Source organism: Callithrix jacchus, chromosome 15 (genome assembly GCF_049354715.1).
Source record: "Callithrix jacchus isolate 240 chromosome 15, calJac240_pri, whole genome shotgun sequence".
Classification (NCBI taxonomy): domain Eukaryota; kingdom Metazoa; phylum Chordata; class Mammalia; order Primates; family Cebidae; genus Callithrix; species Callithrix jacchus.
Genome location: NC_133516.1, coordinates 50,825,345 through 50,846,353, shown reverse-complemented (window position 1 = coordinate 50,846,353; position 21,009 = coordinate 50,825,345). Strand labels below are relative to the sequence as shown.

At 38.6% G+C, this 21,009-nt stretch overlaps 3 protein-coding genes across 27 annotated transcripts in view; 2 read left to right on the top strand and 1 right to left on the bottom strand.

The window, feature by feature from the left end:
* The window catches only part of TMF1 (TATA element modulatory factor 1), a 35,513-nt gene extending 21,664 nt beyond the window's left edge, over window positions 1-13,849 (top strand). For all 3 annotated transcript variants that reach the window (XM_017965026.4, XM_078351465.1, XM_054245854.2), the window contains 7 exons: window positions 531-723; window positions 4,799-4,868; window positions 5,105-5,197; window positions 7,531-7,632; window positions 7,922-8,074; window positions 9,455-9,580; window positions 10,302-13,849. In XM_017965026.4, the coding sequence (XP_017820515.1) occupies window positions 531-723; window positions 4,799-4,868; window positions 5,105-5,197; window positions 7,531-7,632; window positions 7,922-8,074; window positions 9,455-9,580; window positions 10,302-10,445 (881 nt within the window). In that variant the 3' untranslated portion in view covers window positions 10,446-13,849. The remainder of the gene's footprint in view (window positions 1-530; window positions 724-4,798; window positions 4,869-5,104; window positions 5,198-7,530; window positions 7,633-7,921; window positions 8,075-9,454; window positions 9,581-10,301) is intronic.
* Window positions 13,850-18,633: 4,784 nt separating this feature from the next.
* On the bottom strand, window positions 18,634-20,956 carry LOC118147999 (uncharacterized). The gene is made up of 2 exons (XM_035276087.3): window positions 19,853-20,956; window positions 18,634-19,750 (listed from the first exon to the last, which is right to left on the bottom strand). The coding sequence occupies exons 1-2, from the start codon at window positions 20,907-20,909 to the stop codon at window positions 19,719-19,721; spliced, it is 1,089 nt and encodes a 362-aa protein (XP_035131978.1). The 5' UTR covers window positions 20,910-20,956; the 3' UTR covers window positions 18,634-19,718.
* Window positions 20,252-21,009, top strand: part of EOGT (EGF domain specific O-linked N-acetylglucosamine transferase) — a 42,166-nt gene continuing 41,408 nt past the window's right edge. For all 23 annotated transcript variants that reach the window (XR_004734736.3, XR_004734735.3, XM_035276085.3 and 20 more), the window contains exon 1: window positions 20,252-20,277. The gene's annotated coding sequence lies outside the window, so the exon portion shown is untranslated. The remainder of the gene's footprint in view (window positions 20,278-21,009) is intronic.

The window sequence follows — 21,009 nt, the reverse complement described above, 5'->3', positions numbered from 1 at the left end:
TTGCTCTCACGCTATAGCTTGCCTTTTCATCCTCTTCATGTGGATTTAAAAATTCAAAATTTTGAAGAAGTTTGTCAGTTTTTCTTTCTATGACTCGTTTTTGGTGTCAAATCCAAGTACTCTTTGCCTTGCTCTAGGTCCTGAAGACTTTCTCCTCTATTTTTTCCTAAAAGTTTTATAGTTTTATGTTTTACATTTAAGTCTGTGATCCATTTTGAGTTAATTTTCTTGTATGATGTGATGTATAGGGTTTTTTTGTTTTGTTTCGTTTTTTGTATATAGATGTCCAATTGCTCCAGGACCATTTGTTGATCCACTACTCTTTTAATGCATGACTCTGTTTTCAAATTAAAATACTTTTGGAAAAGAATGAAAAAACAGGTATAAGTTAAGATTGGTTCATTTGTCCCAGTAGATAGTCCTGCCTTAGGCAATAAATGCATCGTTAAATGTTTGAAATCAGAATTGACTTGTTATTTTGGTCTGTGGGCTATATGTATATGTGATTTTTCTTTCTGTCCTATAATCAGGTGAATCCCAGACCCTGCTGGCAGCAGCAGTTGAGAGAGAACGTGCAGCTACAGAAGAACTCCTTGCTAACAAAATTCAGATGTCTTCCATGGAGTCACAGAATTCTCTCTTAAGACAAGAAAACAGTAGATTTCAAGCCCAGCTAGAATCAGAGAAAAATAGGCTACGAAAACTGGAGGATGAGAATAATAGGTGAGCATGGTTTTTGAGTGATATTTTTGGTAGTTCCATGACATCATAAAGCACTTTTTAAAAGTATGTTGTTGGGCCATGTGTGGTGGCTCACGTCTGTAATCCTAGTACTGTGGGAGGCCAAGGCAGGCAGATCACTTGAGGGCAGGAGGTTGAGACCAGCCTGGCCAACGTGGTGAAACCTAGTCTCCTAAAAATACAAAAATTAGCTGGGCTTGGTGGCGTGCACCTGTAATCCCAGTGACTCGGAAGATGAGGCACAAGAATCACTTGAACCTGGGAGGTGAAAGTTGCAGTGAACTGAGATTGTGCCACTGCACTCCAGCCTGGGTGACAGAGTGAGACTCCATCACAAACAAACAAACAAAGTGTGTTGCTGGCTTTTAGCTTCATAGTACCAAGAACTAAAAGTAAACACTTTTAGTGTTTAAAGTTAGGATGATTAGTAATAGGATATTATGCCCAGGTACGGAGGCTCACGCCTGTAATCCCAGCACTTTGGGAGGCTGAGGCAGGTGGATCACCTGAGGTTCAGGAGTTAAAGACCAGCCTGGCCAACATGATGAAACCCTGTCTCTACTAAAAATACAAAAATTAGCTGGGCATTGTGGCAGACACCTGTAATCCCAGCTACTTGGGAAGCTGAGGCAGGAGAATCGCTTGAACCTGGGAGGTTCAGTGAGCAGAGATGGTACCATGGCACCCGTTTCCGAAAAGTAAGTAATAAGATATTATAACAGGATAGTACTGGGATTCATTGACTGTTACATAGGTTGTTGAGATTGTGTGACATGTTTTGTATATATTTAGATTTTTCCAGGGAAAGGATTTATACCTTCAATCAGATTTTTAAAAGGGGGCTGTAACACCACAAAATAGTTTTCAGACTACTCTTTGGAGTTTTATATAACAAGGGTTTTAGTAGCATAATTTAAGCCTTTTCTAAATAAATGTCTGAGTTCTTAGAAATCACGGGGTGTAAAATCTAACTATCTGAGAATATATTAATAGGCAATGGTTAGTATTTTTTACCCTCTGTGTTCTTCCTTTTTAAAAAAGTCGTCAAGTAAAAATGATTTCTAAAGTAAAATACCTGAACTTTTATAAACATTTTCATAGAACTTCCTAATAAGCTTTGTGGAATCTGAGCATATTATAGGATGATGATACTCAAAGTTATTATTATTTTTTTTTGAGATGGAGTTTCGCTCTTGTTACCCAGGCTGGAGTGCAATGGCGTGATCTTGGCTCACCGCAACCTCCACCTCCTGGGTTCAGGCAATTCTCCTGCCTCAACCTCCTGAGTAGCTGGGATTACAGGCACGCACCACCATGCCCAGCTAATTTTTTGTATTTTTTTTTTTTTTTTTTTTGTGGGGGGAGGAAGGCAGGAAGGAAGGGATGAAGGAAGGAAGGAAGGAAGGAAGGGAGGAAGCGGGGAGGGAGGGAGGGAGGGAGGGAAGGGAAGAAAGGAAATCAAGCAATGAAAGAGACATTGCCGACCTGGATCTAGAGGTTTACAAGTTGATTTCTTTTTTTTTTTGAGAGAAGGAAAGAAAAAAAAAAAAATAAGTAAAGGAGAGGAAGAAAGAGGAAGAGAAAGAGGGAGAGTAAATGGAAATATTGCTTTATTTTGAAAAAATTGGGTATTAATAATGGCCAATCAATGTTTCATTTAAACTTATGGGTAGGTGTGATGTGGTATTGACAAGAATGTATATTTTGTGTATTTGAAGTGGAGAGCTCTATAAATATTTATTAAGTTTACTTGTTCTGGATCTGAGTTCGAGTCCTTGATATCCTTATTAATTTTCTGTCTCATTGAATCTAAGTCTCCTATCTGGGTGTTAGGATCGTTAGCTCTTGTTGTTGCATTGATCCTTTTACCACTATATCTTTGTTGCTTTAAAATCTATTTTATCCGATATAAGAATTGCAACTCCTGCTTTTTATTTATTTATTATTTATTTTTGCTCTCCATTTGGTTGGTAAATCTTTCTCCATCCCTTTGTTTTGAGTCTTTGTGTATCCTTGCATGTGAAACAGGTCTGGATGTAACATGCCGTTGGGTTTTGGCTATGTCTTTTGATTGGGGGATTTAGTCAATTTAAATTTAGGCTTACTGCCATTTGATGTTGACTGGCTGTTTTATCCATTTGTTGGTGTAAATTCTTCTTTATGTTGGTGCTCTTTACTTTTTGGTGTATTTTTAGAAAGGCTAATACTGGTTGTTTCTTTCTGTGTGTAATGCTTCTTTCAGAAGCTCTTGTAAAGCAGGCCTGGTGGTAATAAAATCTCTTGAGTTCTTGCTTGTTCATAAAAGATTTTATTTTTCCTTCAGTTGTGAAGCTTAATTTGGCTGGATATGAAATTCTGGGCTGAAGGTTCTGTTCTTTGAGGATGTTGAATATTGGCCCCCACTCTCTTCTGGCCTGTAGAGTTTCTGCCGAGAGATCTGCTGTAAGTCTGATAGGCTTGCCTTTGTGGGTAATCTGACCTTTCTCTCTGGCTGCCCTTAGTATCCTCTCCTTCGTTTCAACCCTGGTGAATCTAACGACTATGTGCCTTGGGGTTGCTCTTCTTGAGGAATATCTTTGTGGTATTCTCTGTATTACCTGGGGTTGAATATTGACCTGCTTTGCTAGTTTAGGAAAATTTTCCTGAATAATATCCTGAAGGGTATTTTCCAGCTTGGATTCATTCTCTCCGTCGCATTCAGGTACACCTATCAAACGTAAATTTGGTCTTTTCACATAGTCCCACATTTCTTGGAGACTTTGCTCATTCCTTTTTATCCTTTTTTCTCTAATCTTTTCTTCACATTTTATTTCATTAAGTTGGACTTTGACCTCTGATATCCCTTCTTCTGCTTGAACAATTCGAGTGTTTAAACCTGTGCATACTTCTCGGAGTTCCTGTATTGTATTCTTCAGTTCCATTAATTCACTCATACTCCTCTCTAAGTTGTCTATTCTCAATAGGATTTCATCAAACCTTTTTTCAAAGTTCCTAGTTTCTTTACATTGGGCTACAACATGTTCTTTTAACTCACCGAAGTTTGCTATTATCCGTTACTTGAAGAGTGATTCTGTCATCAGGAGGCGCTCGTTCTCCATCAAGCCTTGTTCCATTGTTGATGTGGAACTGTGATCATCTTTAGAGGGAGAGGCGTTCTGACTTTGAGTATTCTCAGCTTTTTTACGCTGGTTTCTTCCCGTCATCGTAAATTTATCCTCCTGTCTTCTTTGAAATTACCAACTTTCAGATTAGGTCTCTTGAGTGGACGTCCAGGTTGTTAGTTCCCAGGGCCAGAGCAGCGGCGTTAAAACTGATGGTGCTTTTCTGCCCAGGATTCTCCTGTCGGGCTTCCTTCTTGTGTCCGTAGTAGGCGACTCTGCCTTCCCGGGGCTCCAAACCTCGGTCAGAAGGGGAACTGGTCCCGTTTACTCTGCGCCGAGCGCTGCCGCGTCGAGGTGCCAGCGGAACCGCTGCGCCAACCACGAGAGTTGCGCTGGTGACTCGTGTGTTTCCACCACTGGGGGATCTTCTGCTCCATGAGCGACCAGACTTTGTCTGAAAGTGTGGCGTCCTCTAGTTCTCCGTGCCTTCCCTGAGAGCTGCAATCCCGGGATGTTAGCGATCGGCCATCTTGGATCGTTCTCAATTTTTTGTATTTTTAGTAGAGACGGGGTTTCACCATGTTGACCAGGATGGTCTCGATCACTTGACCTCATGATCCACCCGCCTTGGCCTCCCAAAGTGCTGGGATTACAGGCTTGAGCCACCATGCCCGGCCAGAGTTATTTTTATAAAGTCTCTTTTTAAATGAAATCTTAACCCAGAGCACCAATAAATAAAATGCACAAAAGTGGAGATTTTTCACTTGTGGTTTGGTTTTTGAGTGAAACTCAAATGGGATCTGGAAAACACTGTCGAAAAGTCACTGATGTCAATCCGGTAATAAAAATGACTTCTCAATAAGTAGCTGGAGTTAAAGTACTGAGTTTTTAGTAGTGTATACTGTCATCTTTTTCATTTTCTGTTTTTTGTTTTTTAATTCTCTTTGGTTTAACAGGTACCAGGTTGAATTAGAAAACCTAAAAGATGAATATGTAAGGACACTTGAAGAAACAAGAAAAGAAAAGGTATTTCCCTTCGTGATCACTCACCTCTTAGGGCTTACATTAGTGAATGGTTGGGGATGGCAGCAAACTAATGAGATAACAAGATGCAATGGGTGATGCCACTGCTTTTGGAACTTGGTCTTTAGTAGTGAAACAAATATGAGTTTCTACTTCATGCTTCTAACTTTGGGATTGACTTATTATCATGGCATGAATCAGTATCACAGAAATTGTCTAACTTTATCTCTCTCCATTAGACACTGTTGAATAGTCAGTTAGAAATGGAAAGAATGAAAGTTGAACAAGAAAAGAAGAAAGCCATTTTTACTCAAGAAGCAATAAAAGAAAAGGTATTTAATTTCATTTTTGTTTGGTTTTGGTGTAACCATTTAGTAGATGCTGTGATTAATCTCTTTTTTTGAGACGAAGTTTGCTCTTGTCACCCAGGCTGGAATGCAGTGGCTCACTGCAATCTCCACCTCCCAGGTCCAAGCGATTCTCCTGCCTTAGGCTCCCGAGTAGCTGAGGTTATAGGCACATGCCACCATGACCAGCTAATTTTTGTATTTTTGGTAGGGACAGGGTTTCACCACATTGGTTACTCTGGTCTCAAACTCCTGACCTCAGGAGATCACCCGCCTCGGCCTCCCGAAGTGCTGTATTACAGGCATGAGCCACCGCACCCAGACATGTTTTTAGTTTTAGCTCTGCTGTATAATAAACTTGTCCAACCTGTGGCCCTGGTTGGCATGTGGCCCAGGATGACTTTAAATGAAGCCCAACAAACATTCTTAAACTTTCTTAAATCATCATGAGATTCATGTTGTTTTTTTTTAGCTCATCAGCTATTGTTAGTGTATTTTATGTGTGGCCCAAGACAGTTTTTGTTCTTCAAATGTGGCCCAGGGAATGAAAAGATTGGACATTCCTGCTTTATAAGTATCATTTTTTTCAATGTCTGAAATCAACATAGTGATGAATTCTATTATTATAATCAGTATCCTGCTCGGAGTGGACCCAAAGTAATTTAAGCTTATCCAAAGAGATCTATGATTTCCAGGACTTGAAATTGCCCCTTTTAAAATGAATTTACTCATCTCTCACTGAAACTAGTGTACTTCATTTGGCCTATAGGCAGTAAAGGAGTAAATCTGGCTTGCTTGCTTTCTGGTTAATGAGGGTAATTTTTCTAAAAATGAATTTTCTGAGGCTGGGCTTGGTGGCTCACACCTGTAATCCCAGCACTTTGAGAGACTGAGGTGGGAGGATCACTTGAGCCCAGGAGTTGACACAAGCCTGGCCAACATGGCAAATCCCCATCTCTACTAAAAATATAAAAATTAGCTGGGCATGGTGGCATGAGCCTGTAATCCCAGCTACTTGGGAGGCAGAGGTGAGAGAATTGCTTGTACCCAAGAGGCAGAGGCTGCCGTGAGCCAAGATTGCATCACTGCACTGCAGCCTGGGTAACAGAGCGAGACTTTTTCTCAAAAATAAGAAAAATAAAAATACAATGAGTTTTCTCTATTGAAAGAATTATAGCGTACTTGGAGTTAGCATAATATATTTAAACTACTTATATGTAAATTTAAATTACCTATTGAACTTATTTGAAATTTTAAAACTACATTGAAAATAAAACAGATAAGCTAGAAATTTTATGGTTTTTAACACTCATCAGTAATTTTATGTTACAGAAATAGGTTTAACTGATAGTATTTTGTATAATATGAAGTTTAACAGTCTCATTACATTATAAAAACCCAACAAAGTACATTATTGTAATAAATGGGTCCTGTGATGATCTAACCAAATCTATCTACAGTTTTAATTAGTACATTTTGTACTTTTTTCTTTTTTATTTTTTTTGAGATAGAGTTTTACTCTTGTTGCCCAGGCTGGAGTGCAATGGTGCAGTCTCGGCTCACTGCAACCTCCACCCCCAGGTGCCAGCGATTCTCCTACCTCAGCCTTCCGAGTAGCTGGGATTACATGCATGTGCCACCATGGCTGCCTAATTTTGTGTTTTTCGTAGAGACGGGGTTTCTCCATGTTGGTCAGGATGGTCTTGAAGTTCCTACCTCTGATGATCTGCCTGCCTCAGCCTTCCAAAGTGCTGGGATTTACAGGCATGAGCCACCGTGCCCATCCAAATACTGTACTTTTTTTTTTTGAGATGGAGTCTTGCTCTGTCGCCCAGACTGGAGTGCAGTGGTGTGATCTCAGCTCACTGCAACCTCTGCCTCTTGGATTCCAGCTATTCTCCTGCCTCAGCCTCCCGAGTAGCTGGGACTGCAGGCATGCGCCACCACACCCAGATAATTTTTAATTATTTTTTAGTAGAGACAGGGGTTTCACCATATTGGCTGGGCTGGTCTTGAACTCCTGACCTTGTGATCTGCCTTCCTCAGCCTCCCAAAGTGCTGCGATTACAGGCATGAGTCACCGCACCCCGTCCAATATTGTATTTTTAATAAGACTTCAGAAGTCATTTTATGGGAAAATTAGAATGAATCTTTAAAAAAATTTTTTTATTTGATTGTATTGAATTCCTTTGTAATTTGGCTTTTTTTTAAAAGATTGAATCTTTGTTCTCATTAACCCTAGAAAATGTTCTTTCTTTCTCTGCTTATCTCTTTGCTCTTTAATCTGAACAGAATTTTTTTTTTGTTTACTCCCTAAGGAACGCAAGCCATTTTCTGTTTCTAGCACTCCCACCATGTCACGCTCAAGTTCAATAAGTGGTGTTGATACGGCAGGACTACAGACATCTTTTCTGTCTCAGGTGATGTTTTATTTTTATATGTGCTCAGTTCTTAGAATAATAATAAAGGAAATATGCAAATGTCAAGATTGTCTGTCACCACAACTTTGCCATTCTATAGACAATTCATCCAAATACTTGTGGAGGAGTACTAATTGTAGTGAGAGGAAATACATGGATGATTTTCTGCCTTTGAGAAAGTCATAATCATTTAAAGCAAAAATTGACAGAACCATTTTTGTTCAAACCTGGTAATGGAACACAAGCTATGATAACCAAATGACTGTGTGTGCTTTCTTAATTAACATAGGATGAATCTCATGATCACTCATTTGGACCAATGTCTGTATCAGCAAATGGAAGCAACCTTTATGATGCTATAAGGATGGGAGCAGGATCTAGCATTATTGAAAACCTACAGTCTCAGCTAAAGCTAAGGGAAGGGGAAATTACCCATTTACAGGTATTGGAAAAATTAAATTTGCTATAGAAGTAAATGAAGTTTTGGGGCCCAATAAATAGCACCCTTCATTTCCATCTGAATTCTGAGCAAATTGAGAAACAAGATTACGTAAGTGGCATGTGAAGCCCAAAATGTTTTACATATATCAATGATAAAGGTTAAAAAGGGAAATTAGCTAAGGAAAACAGCCAACTGAACCTGGCTAATTGCCAGAGTTAGGCAGATTTGGCTGATTTGTCACAGGAAATGCTGGGCTGGGGCAGGCATCCCATGTGTTACAACCTGCCTACATAAGACATAAGCATCTAGGAGCAGAGAATGCTTCCTCCTTTCAAGCAGCTCTTTCCTGACAGGATAAAGGGAAGTTGCTGAGCTGAGAATGCCTGTTCTATTCAGATTTACCTCCTGGATAAATTATTCCAACTCCCCCGGGGAATGAAGGAATAAAGGGTATGAGAAATGTTAGAACTGTAACACCCTGTACATGGGAGGAAACAACATGAGTTGTTGAGGGAGCATCCTCCCATCTTAACCTTTTTGGCTTTTAAAAAACTTTGTACAGTCAGAAATGTTAAAATGTTTTACAGGTTGAGCATCCCAAATCTAAAATCCGAAATGCCCCAAAATCCAAAACTTTGAGTGCTGACATGATGCTCAAAGGAAATGCTGAATTGAGCATTTTGGATTTCCAGATTTGGGATGCTCAACCAGTAAGTACATAATGCATATATTCCAAAATCTGAAAAAAAAAAAAAAAAAAAGAAATTTGAAACATTCCTGGTCCAACACATTTTGAATAAGGATACCTCTTTTCAATGTTAAACACAGTACACTCAGAAGTAGGTAAAAATTCTCCCATTATGTACTTTTAGTTATATGAAAATATTACTCTATTAAAAAACTTGAATTGGCAAAAAGTAGATCAGAATAATCTTAATCTCAGATGTTTGTATAGCCGGTATGCTATACAGGGACCTAATTAATTTCTTTGTTAGTGATGAAAGCCTCTATCAATACAACCTACACAGGTGGGGCTATGTTAAAGTATGTTTTTATTTCTTTGGGTTCTTTTAGTAATTTAGAATAACTGAAATATATGTCATTTCCTTAGATTAGAAAAAATATATGGTTGCATGTTTTCAAACAAATAATTGGATTTTCTTCTTTATCTCTGTTGCATAGGAAACCTTATAAATGGTATACCTCTTAGGAAAGTTGGGACCCATTTTCTTCCACTGTTTCCTTTGCTTAAAGAGCTAGCTCAAGGTTATATGTTGACATGTCTGTTTAAAAAAAACACACACACATTAAATATTTTTATATTAGTGGGAGTATTAAGATATATTTTGACTTAAACTATTTTGTGGTGATGCTTTTCAGCTAGAAATTGGCAATCTAGAAAAAACTCGATCAATAATGGCTGAAGAACTAGTTAAATTAACAAATCAAACTGACGAACTTGAAGAGAAGGTGAAGGAGATACCCAAACTTAGAACTCAGCTAAGAGTAAGTATTCTTCACTTAAGGATGAGTTTAAGATATTTTAGTTCATTTACATTTAATCTTATGTTTTTAGTTTATATAAAATGCATATATGTATGTGTTAGTGATTTCTTTGAAAATTAAAGAGTATTAATATTTGAGCAAAGAACTTTCAAAATGAATCTTTTATGTTGCTTATGTCATTACATATTCAAAATAATTTTCACAATCATGTTTAGTTCCAGTATAGGAAAAGAACTAGATTTCATTTGGCTAAGCTTCATTTATAACATTGAACTTTTGATGTTACATGTATCATCACAATTATCATATCTGGATGTTAGAAGACACTGTTAAGCCATAAATGAGAATGTATTTTCTTTTGATCTTTCCTGTGAGCTAAATGCCAGGTAATACTTATACCACCATGGAACAAAGAAACTAAATTTTTATTAAGTATGCTTACATTAATGGGAGAGAAGCCATATATGGGAGAATTGTAGATTTAGTGGAGAGAGAGGGTAAAATAGATAGCTATCTAGCTTGGTTTTTTTCTTTACTTTTTTCTTTTTTTTTTTTTGCTAATTATTTCAACATAGACTGGACTGTGAGTTTAATTTTTAAAAGAGATGAGTATATGCTTTTATTTAAATTGTAGTATTTTGATTGTTGACTTCTATGGCAATATAAATATTAAAGATGTTCTGTGTAGTTATATTAAAAATTGTAAACATACATTTTGCAGGATTTGGACCAAAGGTACAACACTATTCTGCAGATGTATGGAGAAAAAGCAGAAGAGGCAGAAGAACTTCGATTAGATCTTGAAGATGTAAAAAATATGTATAAAACTCAAATAGATGAACTTTTAAGACAAAGGCTCAGTTAACTTGTGAAAATTTAATTCCCATCAAACTGAATGTAAACATTTAATATCTAAACATTTAATGTGGACTTCCAATAAATTCTTTTATAGAATTAGAAAATGAGATTTACTGTAGAGTGTAAAAATTTTTTTAAAAATTATTTTACGCTATGTAGTAATATTTACAGTTAAATTATTTTGTGCAATATTTGAACTTTATTTTTGAAACTATTCTTTAAAGATTTATTTTTTAAAGCATTCGTTTTTTTGTTCTTGAACATCACAGAGATTTATTACTTTAACCTTATATCAGTAAGGCTAGAGAAGAAGAATGGTGTTCATATATGTATTGCAGATACACAACTAGTTGTTTCTACAATTTGTGTTTATATATATATATTAAGAACACTTAAAGAGTAATGTTAACATACTGAAACTTCGAAATCTTTCACATTTAAGTTTTCAACATATCTTAATTATTACTCATGAAAATGTACATTAAATGTTTAAGTAAAAAATTATTAAATCTGTGGTTATTAAATTTTAAACTAACTTTTTTTTCTTTAAAAGTAAGTCATACTGACACTGTCTGAAATTTAAAGAGTGAGCGATTTAAACTTAAAATAAATTTTGGTCTGAAAATTTATTTCACCCAGCTTTCACAATTAAGTCTGTATAAAATGTGGTACCTTTTGGTACTTATCCAGAGAAACCTGTACATATTCAATGTTATCTAGATGTAATTGGATAGTAGAGAAAATTTATTTATAATGATTTTACGATGGCATCAGTAACATTTAAATGACTTTGAAGAGGCATTATTTTATTACCCTATTAAAATAATCAAAAATAATAAAGTTCTTAACATAATTTACTCTTTAAAAGTTACCTGTTCATATTTTGTAAACCCATATTTTTAGCACATTTAAAAATGAATGTTTGATATAACCGAATATTCATAACAAAATAGAAAAATTATAGGAGTTAACTTGAATTTGGCATTTTGTAATTCTGTGTGATTTATCATTTTTTCTCGAAACTTTAAACACAAGGAAAGCATGGAATAGCATTTAAAAATAGCTATGTCTGCTTCCAAATGTTATTTTATTCAAAAAGGTAACCAGGCTGTGTTTTCAATCTGTGAAATATTTTGATGCATTTTATTACTGAAAGTTATTTAACTGCCTTTACTTGCACATTAAAACTCTCATTTACAGCTGGGTGCCATGGCTCACGCCTGGAATCCCAGCACTTTGGGAGGCCGAAGCGGGCGGATCACCTAAGGTCAGGAGTTCAAGACCAGCATGACCAACAGTTTGGTGAAACCCCGTCTCTACTAAAAATACAAAAATTAGCCTGGCATGGTGGTAAGTGCCTGTAATTCCAGCTTCTCGGGAGGCTGAGGCAGGAAAATTGCTTGAACCTGGGAGGCAGAGGTTGCAGTGAGCCAAGATTGTACTACTGTACTCCAGCCTGGGTGACAGAGCAAGACTCCATCTCAAAACAAACAAAAAACAAAACATAAAACTCTCATTTAATTTGTAGTTCAATTTTAAACACTAGTACTTCAGAATATAGCTACAAGTAAGCTGTCTCGAATAATTTGGAGAGTTTTTCAGGGCAATTTAAATGACCTCATTTTTGTCCTTTTTGTATTCCAGACAATGTTTCTGTCATTGGGTCTGATTTGTAGCATTAATAAATATTCTTGCAGTGTGAGGCAAATTCATACAATTAATTTTCTTCATTTTAGTGGTAAAAAGCAGTCTAATAGCTTTTTGTCAGCTTGACTTTTTTTTTTTTCTTGGTAATATTCAAGGGCAGAATGACAGGACAGTTAAGCAATAAGAAATGTATAGGATTAGAAAATACAGTAGTTCCCTCTTATCCATGGGACATATGTTCCAAGACCCCCAGTGAAAGTCTGAAACCATGGATAATATAGAACCCTCTATATATTGTTTTGTCCTGTGTATATATATACCTTTGATAAGGTTTTATTTATAAATTAGGCACAGCAAGAGATAATAACTGAAAGTAGAACAATGCACTGTAATAAAGATTATGTAAATATGATCTGTCTCTTTCTCTCAAAATATCTTATTGTACTGTACTTACCAGTAATCAGAATGTGGTTGTCCATGCGTAACTGAAACCATAGAAAGCTAAATCGTGGATAAGGGGAGACTACTGTATGCGAAACGTAAGTTACAAAATTCTGTGAAGCATTTGAAACTGGACGTTTTGGAATTATGAAATAGTCCCTTTAAGATATCCATTAGTAGAAAAAAAACTGCAGTTGCAGAGAAAAGATTGCAATAAAACTGTTTCCTAAACCTTTCAATTTTATATTAAACATTCTTTTTTCTGAATCCTTATGAATATAAATAAGATCAATTCACTGAAAATTTTAAAGTGTTTTTGAATTTATTTAAAAATGACAAACAACGATTTAAGTTTCTGGCTATATATTACCATATATTACTCTTATCTAAAAATAAATAGCTCATACACTGATCATATTTTGATTGTTATACACTCAGATCTCTCAATACTTCTATAAGTTAAAGTGAACTTAAACAGTTTCTTGAAAAACTCCAGTAGGTGGCAGAATACCTATTGAATATTCGTTGCTATACTTTGCTGTTTTGTCATTAAAACATCTCTACCCATATTCTAGCAAAATAATAATATTTTAATGGATAAGAAAATGATTTGCAATTAGATGTTTCTATTCTTGAAAGAAAAAATCTGCAAATAATGACATTTTCAAGAATATAAAAAATGAGTAAATGAAGGGAAGGTTGTTTGGTGATTTATAGACAATTAAGCACAGACTGTAGGTGTCCTTCCAATTCTTGGGAGGCTAAATTGAGTCTACCATTTCCTACATTTCTTTTACTTCTTTTTTGAGAATTGCCAGTTGTACAGTTTAGCATGTGGAATGTACCAAATATATCTATATTGTGACTTAAGATATTCTAAAGTGGATAACTTGTGACCTAGGAAACATGAAGTTTGCAGTGAAGTAAGTGAAAAGAATGTTAAGGAAAATTTTTTTCTCCATCTCTCTTCAGTTGGCATTTATTGAGAGTTTTTTTTCATTGTTTATTAAAAGTATATGATTTATAGTATTTAGAAAATAGAAGAAAAAAAATAATTGTAGATGTTTTATCTTGTTTTAATACTGTATGTTTAGTACGTATACATTTATGTTCTAGTGTATCATAGTTTTTCATTTTCATTAAAAAAGTGAATCCAGTTTTCCCTATTCAAGGTCCATTTTAAACTATAAAATCTTTAATCACATATTTTGTAAAGGGCTAAAAGTATGACTTAAACTACAGATTGATATACTATTTTAATTCTAAATGAAAGATACTGTAAATAAGCATGGATCTGATTGAATAAAGATTTTAAAATAGTAATAGTGTATTTCATTTTTAACAAAATTTATAGTGGTCAATAGCAATGAATGAGGAATGAATATTTTATGAAAATATAACTTGTTTACATTTGAGATTAATATTTTAAGAAAATGAAGATAAGCCTTAGTTTTCTATAAGTTATTAGTATTAATATCATTAGTTTTAACTGTAGTTTTTCTTTTTTTTTTTTGACAGTCTCACTCTGTTGTCCAGGCTGGAGTGCAGTGGCACGATCTCGGCTCACTGCAACCTCTGCCTCCCAGGTTTAAGTGATCCTCCTGCCTCAACCTCCCAAGTAGCTGGGATTACAGGTGCACACCAGCATGCCCAGCTAATGTTTATATTTTTAGTAGAGACAGGTTTCACAATGTTGGCCAGGCTGGTCTTGAACTCCTGACCTCAAGTGACCCACCCACCTTGGCTTCCCACTGTGCTGGGATTATAGGCGTGAGCCACCGTGCCTGGCCTGAAGTGTAGTTTCTCTAATGAAGATGTATTTTTGGGAAACACAGTTCTAAGAATTTACTTATGAGTAGGTGATCTCTAACCATATTTTAGCAAAATAGTATTTATATTTTAATGGGTAGGAAAATGATTTGCAATTAGACGTTTACAACCTTGAAAGAAAAGAAGCTACTGGAGGCTGGGTGTGGTGGCTCACGCCTGTAATCCCAGCACTTTGGGAGGCTGAGGTGGGCGGATCATGAGGTCAAGAGATTGAGACCATCCTGGCCAACGTAGTGAAACCCCATCTCTACTCAAATACAAATATTTGTTGGGCATGGTGGCGTGCACCTATAGTCCCAGCTACATGGGAGGCTGAGGCAGGAGAATTGCTTGAACCTGGGAGGCGGAGGTTGCAGTGAGCTGAGATGGAGCCACTGCACTCCAGCCTGGCACCTGGCGACAAAATGAGACTCTGTCTCAAAAAAAAAAAAAAATTTAATTTTTTTTTAAAAAGCTACTGTAAAGAATTATTGGTGTCAGTTTTTAATCTTAATATCAAGCATTCTTCTAAAAGTCTTCTTACATTTGTGTATTCAAGTAATAACAGTTAAAGTAAGTTATCCTTTATTTTTGAGTTCATATTGCTTTGATTAAGCTCTAACTTTGGTCCTTTCAAGTACTTTTAATCTATTGCCTTTATACATATGCATTTTACCTTTTAAGATCTTTTTACAAGATTGACTGGAAATTAAATGCCTTTCTTATGAATACTTAAACCCTTTTCTCAAAACAAAAGCAAAAAAATCAGAATGCTTCAGTAATTCAAAAATACGGTAAAGAGAATTTACTTTTAGAACTTTCTGGAATTCTCCACACTGCCCTACTCCTAAGTAGGCTAAATTTAATAATTAGAATCGCAAATATTAAACAAGAGAGTAATGGCATGTTTTTCTGTTTGTTTATTTTTAAACATTCTTGCACTTATAGGTATGGGCACAGCATGCTAGATGGAGGTGTTCCTTTCATTTTTATAAAGTGCCATGCCAATTTATCTCTTTCAAAATTACAATCTTATTTTTAAAAATTACATACTGTTCCAAAATTTGTGGTCAGGTGGGAAATAGGAAGCATAGTCTTTTTCTTTTTTATTTTTTTGGGAAACATAGTCTTATTTTGTTCCAAGCACTGTGTAAGGAATTCACTTCTGTAGGATTATAATCCCATAATCATTGTTCTGAAATCCACAAAGCTCTAAAAAATCATATATAATACATTTGTTGTTAAATCCATGTTGGTGATAAAGTCTGCACTGCACTGACATAGGGTTATGTATAACTTGGTGTGAATACTCACATTTTGCTGCAGAAATACTGTGTGAGATTATGGGGTACTGACCCAAGGCTCAGTTAGTGTATTAACTTAAACTATGGGCATATGTATTCTTTTTTTTTTGAGACTGAGTCTCGCTCTGTCACCCAGCTGGAGTGCAATGGCGTGATCTCAGCTCACTGCAGCTTCCACCTTCCAGGTTCAAGCGATTTTCCTGCCTCAGCCTCCTAAGTACCTGGGAACACAGGCTCGTGCCATCACACCTGGCTAATTTTTGTATTTTTAGGACAGACAGGGGTTCTGCCTCCTGTGTTTAGATCTAAAGGCAATAATTTTTCAACAAATATATTTCATTAGGTGGAAGTGTATTCTTCCAGCAGGAGACAGATAATGTCTGAAGGTTTCTCAATAGTGATACAGAAATCATTGATGAACACTTATTGAATCTATTAGTTCATAGCGCTTGTGGAGTGATATTATTTGTCATTTTCACTTAGTAGCTGGAATGTTTCTGTAAAAAATTTACTTCAGTTTTTCATTACTTGCATCACATATCATATAGGAAAGACAGTGTGCCTGATTCCCTTTGTTTGCCAGTTTTCAGAATAAGAGTTGGTTTCCTGGCTGGGCACGGTGACTCAAGCCTGTAATCCCAGCACTTTGGGAGGCCAAGGCGGGTGGGTCATGAGGTCAAGAGATCGAGACCCTGTCTCTACTAAAAATACAAAAAATTAGCTGGGCGTGGTGGCACCTGCCTGTAGTTCCAGCTACTCTGGAGGCTAAGGCAAGAGAATTGCCTGAACCCAGGAGGCAGAGGTTGTGGTGAGCCGAGATCGTGCCATTGCACACCAGCCTGGGTAACGAGCGAAACTCTGTCTCAAAAAAAAAAAAAGAGTTCGTTTCCTTCTATCATTAAAAATGAAGAGTGATACATTTCTGGATTGCTTGTTTGGTTGATTGGTTGTATCTGATAAAATTATTTAAATATATCTGTGCTTCATCCCATTACAGTTACCTTTACTGATGTTTTAAATTATCCTATCTTTGGCCAGTAGGAAGGTTTTCAAGGTGGTTCCTGAGTCCTTTTGATATGACCCTAATAGCCTTTTGATTGCTTTGCTGGCGTCCTGATGTAAGATGTTGCAGGCTACTGTTTCAGACCCAAGATCATCAATTGTTCTGTGGAGTCAGTGTTTCTTTTAATGGGAAATGGTTTTTAGAGATCACAGTTTGAGCACAAAGGGGTGCTTCTTCCTACTGGGTAGCTTGTCTCTAGGCCTTTTCAATGGAGCATGTAGGAGAGACTTGTTTTTAAAGATTAATCATATTATTAATCATACTGAGGCCTCCAGCTGAAAATCAGAACTACAGGACATCTATATAGTTTGATAAAGCTTTCATCTCTAACTCATATCAAAAATTTCAGCTTCAAAGTTACCATCATACTTACTTCAACTTGGTGTATCCCATAATACCAACAGTGCCATCAACAACTTTGTTATGGAATGCAGTCTACAGAGTTTTCTATAATTATTTTAGTCCTGAGAATACATCCCACTAAGTATATATAAGTTAAGTTTTAAAGTCACTTGGGATAGCTCCTCTGGGTCATATGCCAAATTGGAATACATTTAGGTTCATTTAGTTTCATTTTACTATCAAAGATTGCTTTTTAAAAATTTAATTTTGCTTTATAATGTCATATATTTACATGACTCCAAAGTCATGTCTTTAGGCTGGGTCTGGTGGCTCACGCCTGCAATCCCAGCAGTTTGGAAGGCCGAGGTGGGCGGATCACTTGAGGTCAGGAGTTTGAGACTAGCCTGATCAATATGGTGAAACTCCATCTCTACTAAAAATACAAATATTAGCCAGGTGTGGTGGCTCATGCCTGTAATTGCAGTTACTCGGGACATTGAGGCAGGAGAATTGCTTGAACCCAAGAGGCTGAGGTTGCAGCCATCTGAGATTGTACCATTGTACTCCAGCCTGGGCAATAGTGAGACTCTCTCTCTCACACACACACACAAATCCAAAAAACAAAAAATAAAGTCATGTCTTCTTTGTTCCTTATGCCCCTTCTCTTCCCTCCTTCCCCATAGTCATTTTAAATGTTATTCTTCTTGTAAAATAACAATTAGTAAATGTATGTGTGTATACATGTATGATACATATTCCTCTTAGAAAAATGGTATTTTATATATTACATATCATTTCCCTACTCAGTAAATATCTTTTGATGTATAGAGATATTTCCTGATTCCTTTTTATGCCTGCATAGTTTTACAGTGTATGGATAAACCATAGTTTATTCAACCAGCCTTCTATTGGTAGACATTCAAGTTTTATGTCAACTTGAAGAAAATAACATTGATATTTTGGAGAGAAATTGTATTTCAGAATGGCTGTTGCAGTTAGACTCAATCTCTTGTTCAAGTTTATCATATCTGTTCCCTGTAAGTCTGAATGACCAATATGTAGCTGTTTAAAATAGCACCATGTAGCCAGGTGTGGTGGCTCACACCTGTAATCCCAGCACTTTGGGAGGTCGAGGCTGGAAGATCACTTGATGCCAGGAGTTGGAAAACAGTGCTAGCAACATAACAAGAACCTGTCTACAAAAAAATAATAGTACCATGTAGATGTCATACTAATTTGAACCTTTTTGTATGTGACAAAAATAGGATGGTAGCAAGTAGGCTGAGGAAGCTTTTTTTTTTGAGACAGGGTCTCACTGTGGCCCAGATTAAAGTGCAGTGTCTCAATCATGGCTCACTGCAGCCTTGACCTCCCTGGGCTCAAGCGATTCTCCAGAGTAGCTGGGACTACTGGCATGGGCCACAGTGCCTGGCTGGAGGAAGCATTTAAAAAAATTACTGTCCTTACTGTCCTTATTAGTGTGGGATGGGTGAAGTATGCAAAGTAATAATAGAGCAACAATTCTGTTACAGGAAAGGGATCCCCATCCGGACCCCAAGCAAGAAAGAATTCACGGCAAGTCTGCAGTGCAAAGTGAAAGCAAGTTTATTAAGAAAGTAAAGGAATAAAAGAATGGCTACTCCATAGACAAAGCAGCCCCAAGGGCTGCTGGCTGCCCATTTTTAGGATTCTTTCTTGATGATATGCTAAACAAGGGATGGATTATTTATGCCTTCCCTTTTTAGACCATATAAAGTAACTTTCTGATGTCGCCATGGCATTCGTAAACTGTCATGGGGCTGATGGGAGTGTAATAGTAAGGACTTCCAGAGGTCACTTTCATGGCCATCTTGGTTTTGGCGGGTTTTGGCTGGCTGCTTTACTGCGACCTGTTTTATCAGCAAGGTCTTTATGACCTGTATCTTGTGCCAATCTCCTGTCTCATCCAGTGACTTAGAATGCCTTAACCGTCTGGGAATGCAGCCCAGTAGGTTTCAGCCTCATTTTACCCAGCTCCTATTTAAGATGGGGTTGCTCTGGTTCACATGCCTCTGACAGTTCCCTTAGAGGCAAATTCTTTTTTATTAAAAAAAAAAAATACCGTAAAGTGCTTTAGAACAATGTTTGGCACAGGTCAAATACCATATATGTTTTTGCTGTTATTATTTGACGAAAATTTCAGATAATGTTCCTAATCTAGCAGGTCACTAATGGAACCTGTAACAATTCTTAAACAACATTACTTTTAAAAAATTACTTAAAAAGCATGTAAGCCTTTGGAAACAAACTTGTTTCCTTATGATCATATTATTTACTTCTGCCGACCTGATGCATTTGAGCATCAGGTCAGCATGTTTGTTTTGAAGGTATCGCCTTCATATAATCAGTTCAACTTTAGTCACTATTTAATGATCAACTCTACTGTGCTCTAGATGGAATACTAGGACTGAGGGTGCTTAGAGGAGAAGACAATGGGGGATGGGAGTTCAAATAATTACAAAGCAGTAATAATTAAAATGTTCTAAATTAACAAAACCCAAAAATTAAACTCCACAGAGTAGCATTTGAACTTGATGAGTTTACAGATGTGTAAACTATACCGCTTTTAAAATGTGTGTAGACTCCAAAGTATCCTCAGCACCACAAAGTGTATTCGGCGAACTATGTTCAGTTCTCAAATTTGGAAGTTAGGGCAGCAACTTCTGCCTGAAAGACAACAGTAAAAATCCGCCTCAGTGCAACGCAGAAAAAACGAACAGGGTCAGGTTTTCTACCCACCCGGTCCTAACGTCCTCTGAGCGCTTTAACCTCTCGCTTCAGGAGGCGCGAGCTGCGGCGCTGGAGCTGGGGGTCCGGCTTCGGCCGGCGCCGCGGGTCTTTCCGGCCCTAGTGAGGGAGCTGGCGGACTCGCGCGAACCTTCGCTGGAGAGCGCCAGGAAGAGCAGAAGGTTCCCCCACTCTGAACCCCTCCCAGCCGCGCTTGCCGGGTGGAGGCCACTCCCCGCGCCCTGACCCTCCGAGGTGTCGCCCCGGTCCTGCCTCTGCGGGACCCGATCCCTCCCCTGGCGCCGGCTGGCCAAGGTGTCCCAGCTGCTCCTTGGCGCCCCCTGGCCCAGCTCCAGCGCCGAAGGTTTCCGGTGAGCGGCAGTAGCCGGTTATGACGACTCCCTCCTCTGGAACAGCCGCCGTCTCCTCCGCCTACTCCTCGGTAGTCACGGCTGCGCCGGCTCCAGGTGCGACTCGCCCGCAATCCGCGGAGCCTTCCTTCCGCCGCTCGCCTCCAAGCCGTGGCCACGCTCTGCGCCGCTCTCGCCCTGGGTAGTGCCGGCGCCCGGCGCGGCTTCCCGGAGGGCTGTAGCCTGCGCACGCTCTCCTCCCGCGCCTTCTTATCCCCTGCGGGCCGGGAGGCGGCCGTCGGAAGCCGATCCTGACCCTCCCCGGCCCCGGGCGCTTGGCCCCTTCCCGGCGCCTGCAGGGGACCGCAGGCGGCCCTGGGCCCTAGCCGCGTTGACCCGGTTTCCAGGCCCGGGCGGAGCCGCTCCCCCGGGCCCTTCCCAGGCGCGATGGGGACCCGGGGCGCCGCCGTGCGGGGTGGCGGGCGGCCCCAGGGAATCTCCAGCCCCGAAGCAGTCCCAGGCGGCGCCCCGGGGTCCAGAACCCCAGCTCGGCGTCTCAGCCGCGGCGGGGCGCTCTCCGCTGACCCCTCAGCCCTGGGCCGGGACTGACGTTCAAGCAGACAGCTGGACTCTCGGGCAGCCGAACCCTTCCTGTGCCCTGCCTGGCTGCAGCCGAGAGACTTTTTGTCACAAGTGGGGGACAGCAGTTGAGGAATCATTCGGAGTCTCACATGTGTTGAACTTTCCATTGGCCAATGCCTTCTTTAAACTTTTCCAACCTCTGTCGCTCTGCGACATTGCCCTATTTCGCCCCCCCCCCCCCGTGTCCCTCTCAACCCCAGGTTGTGC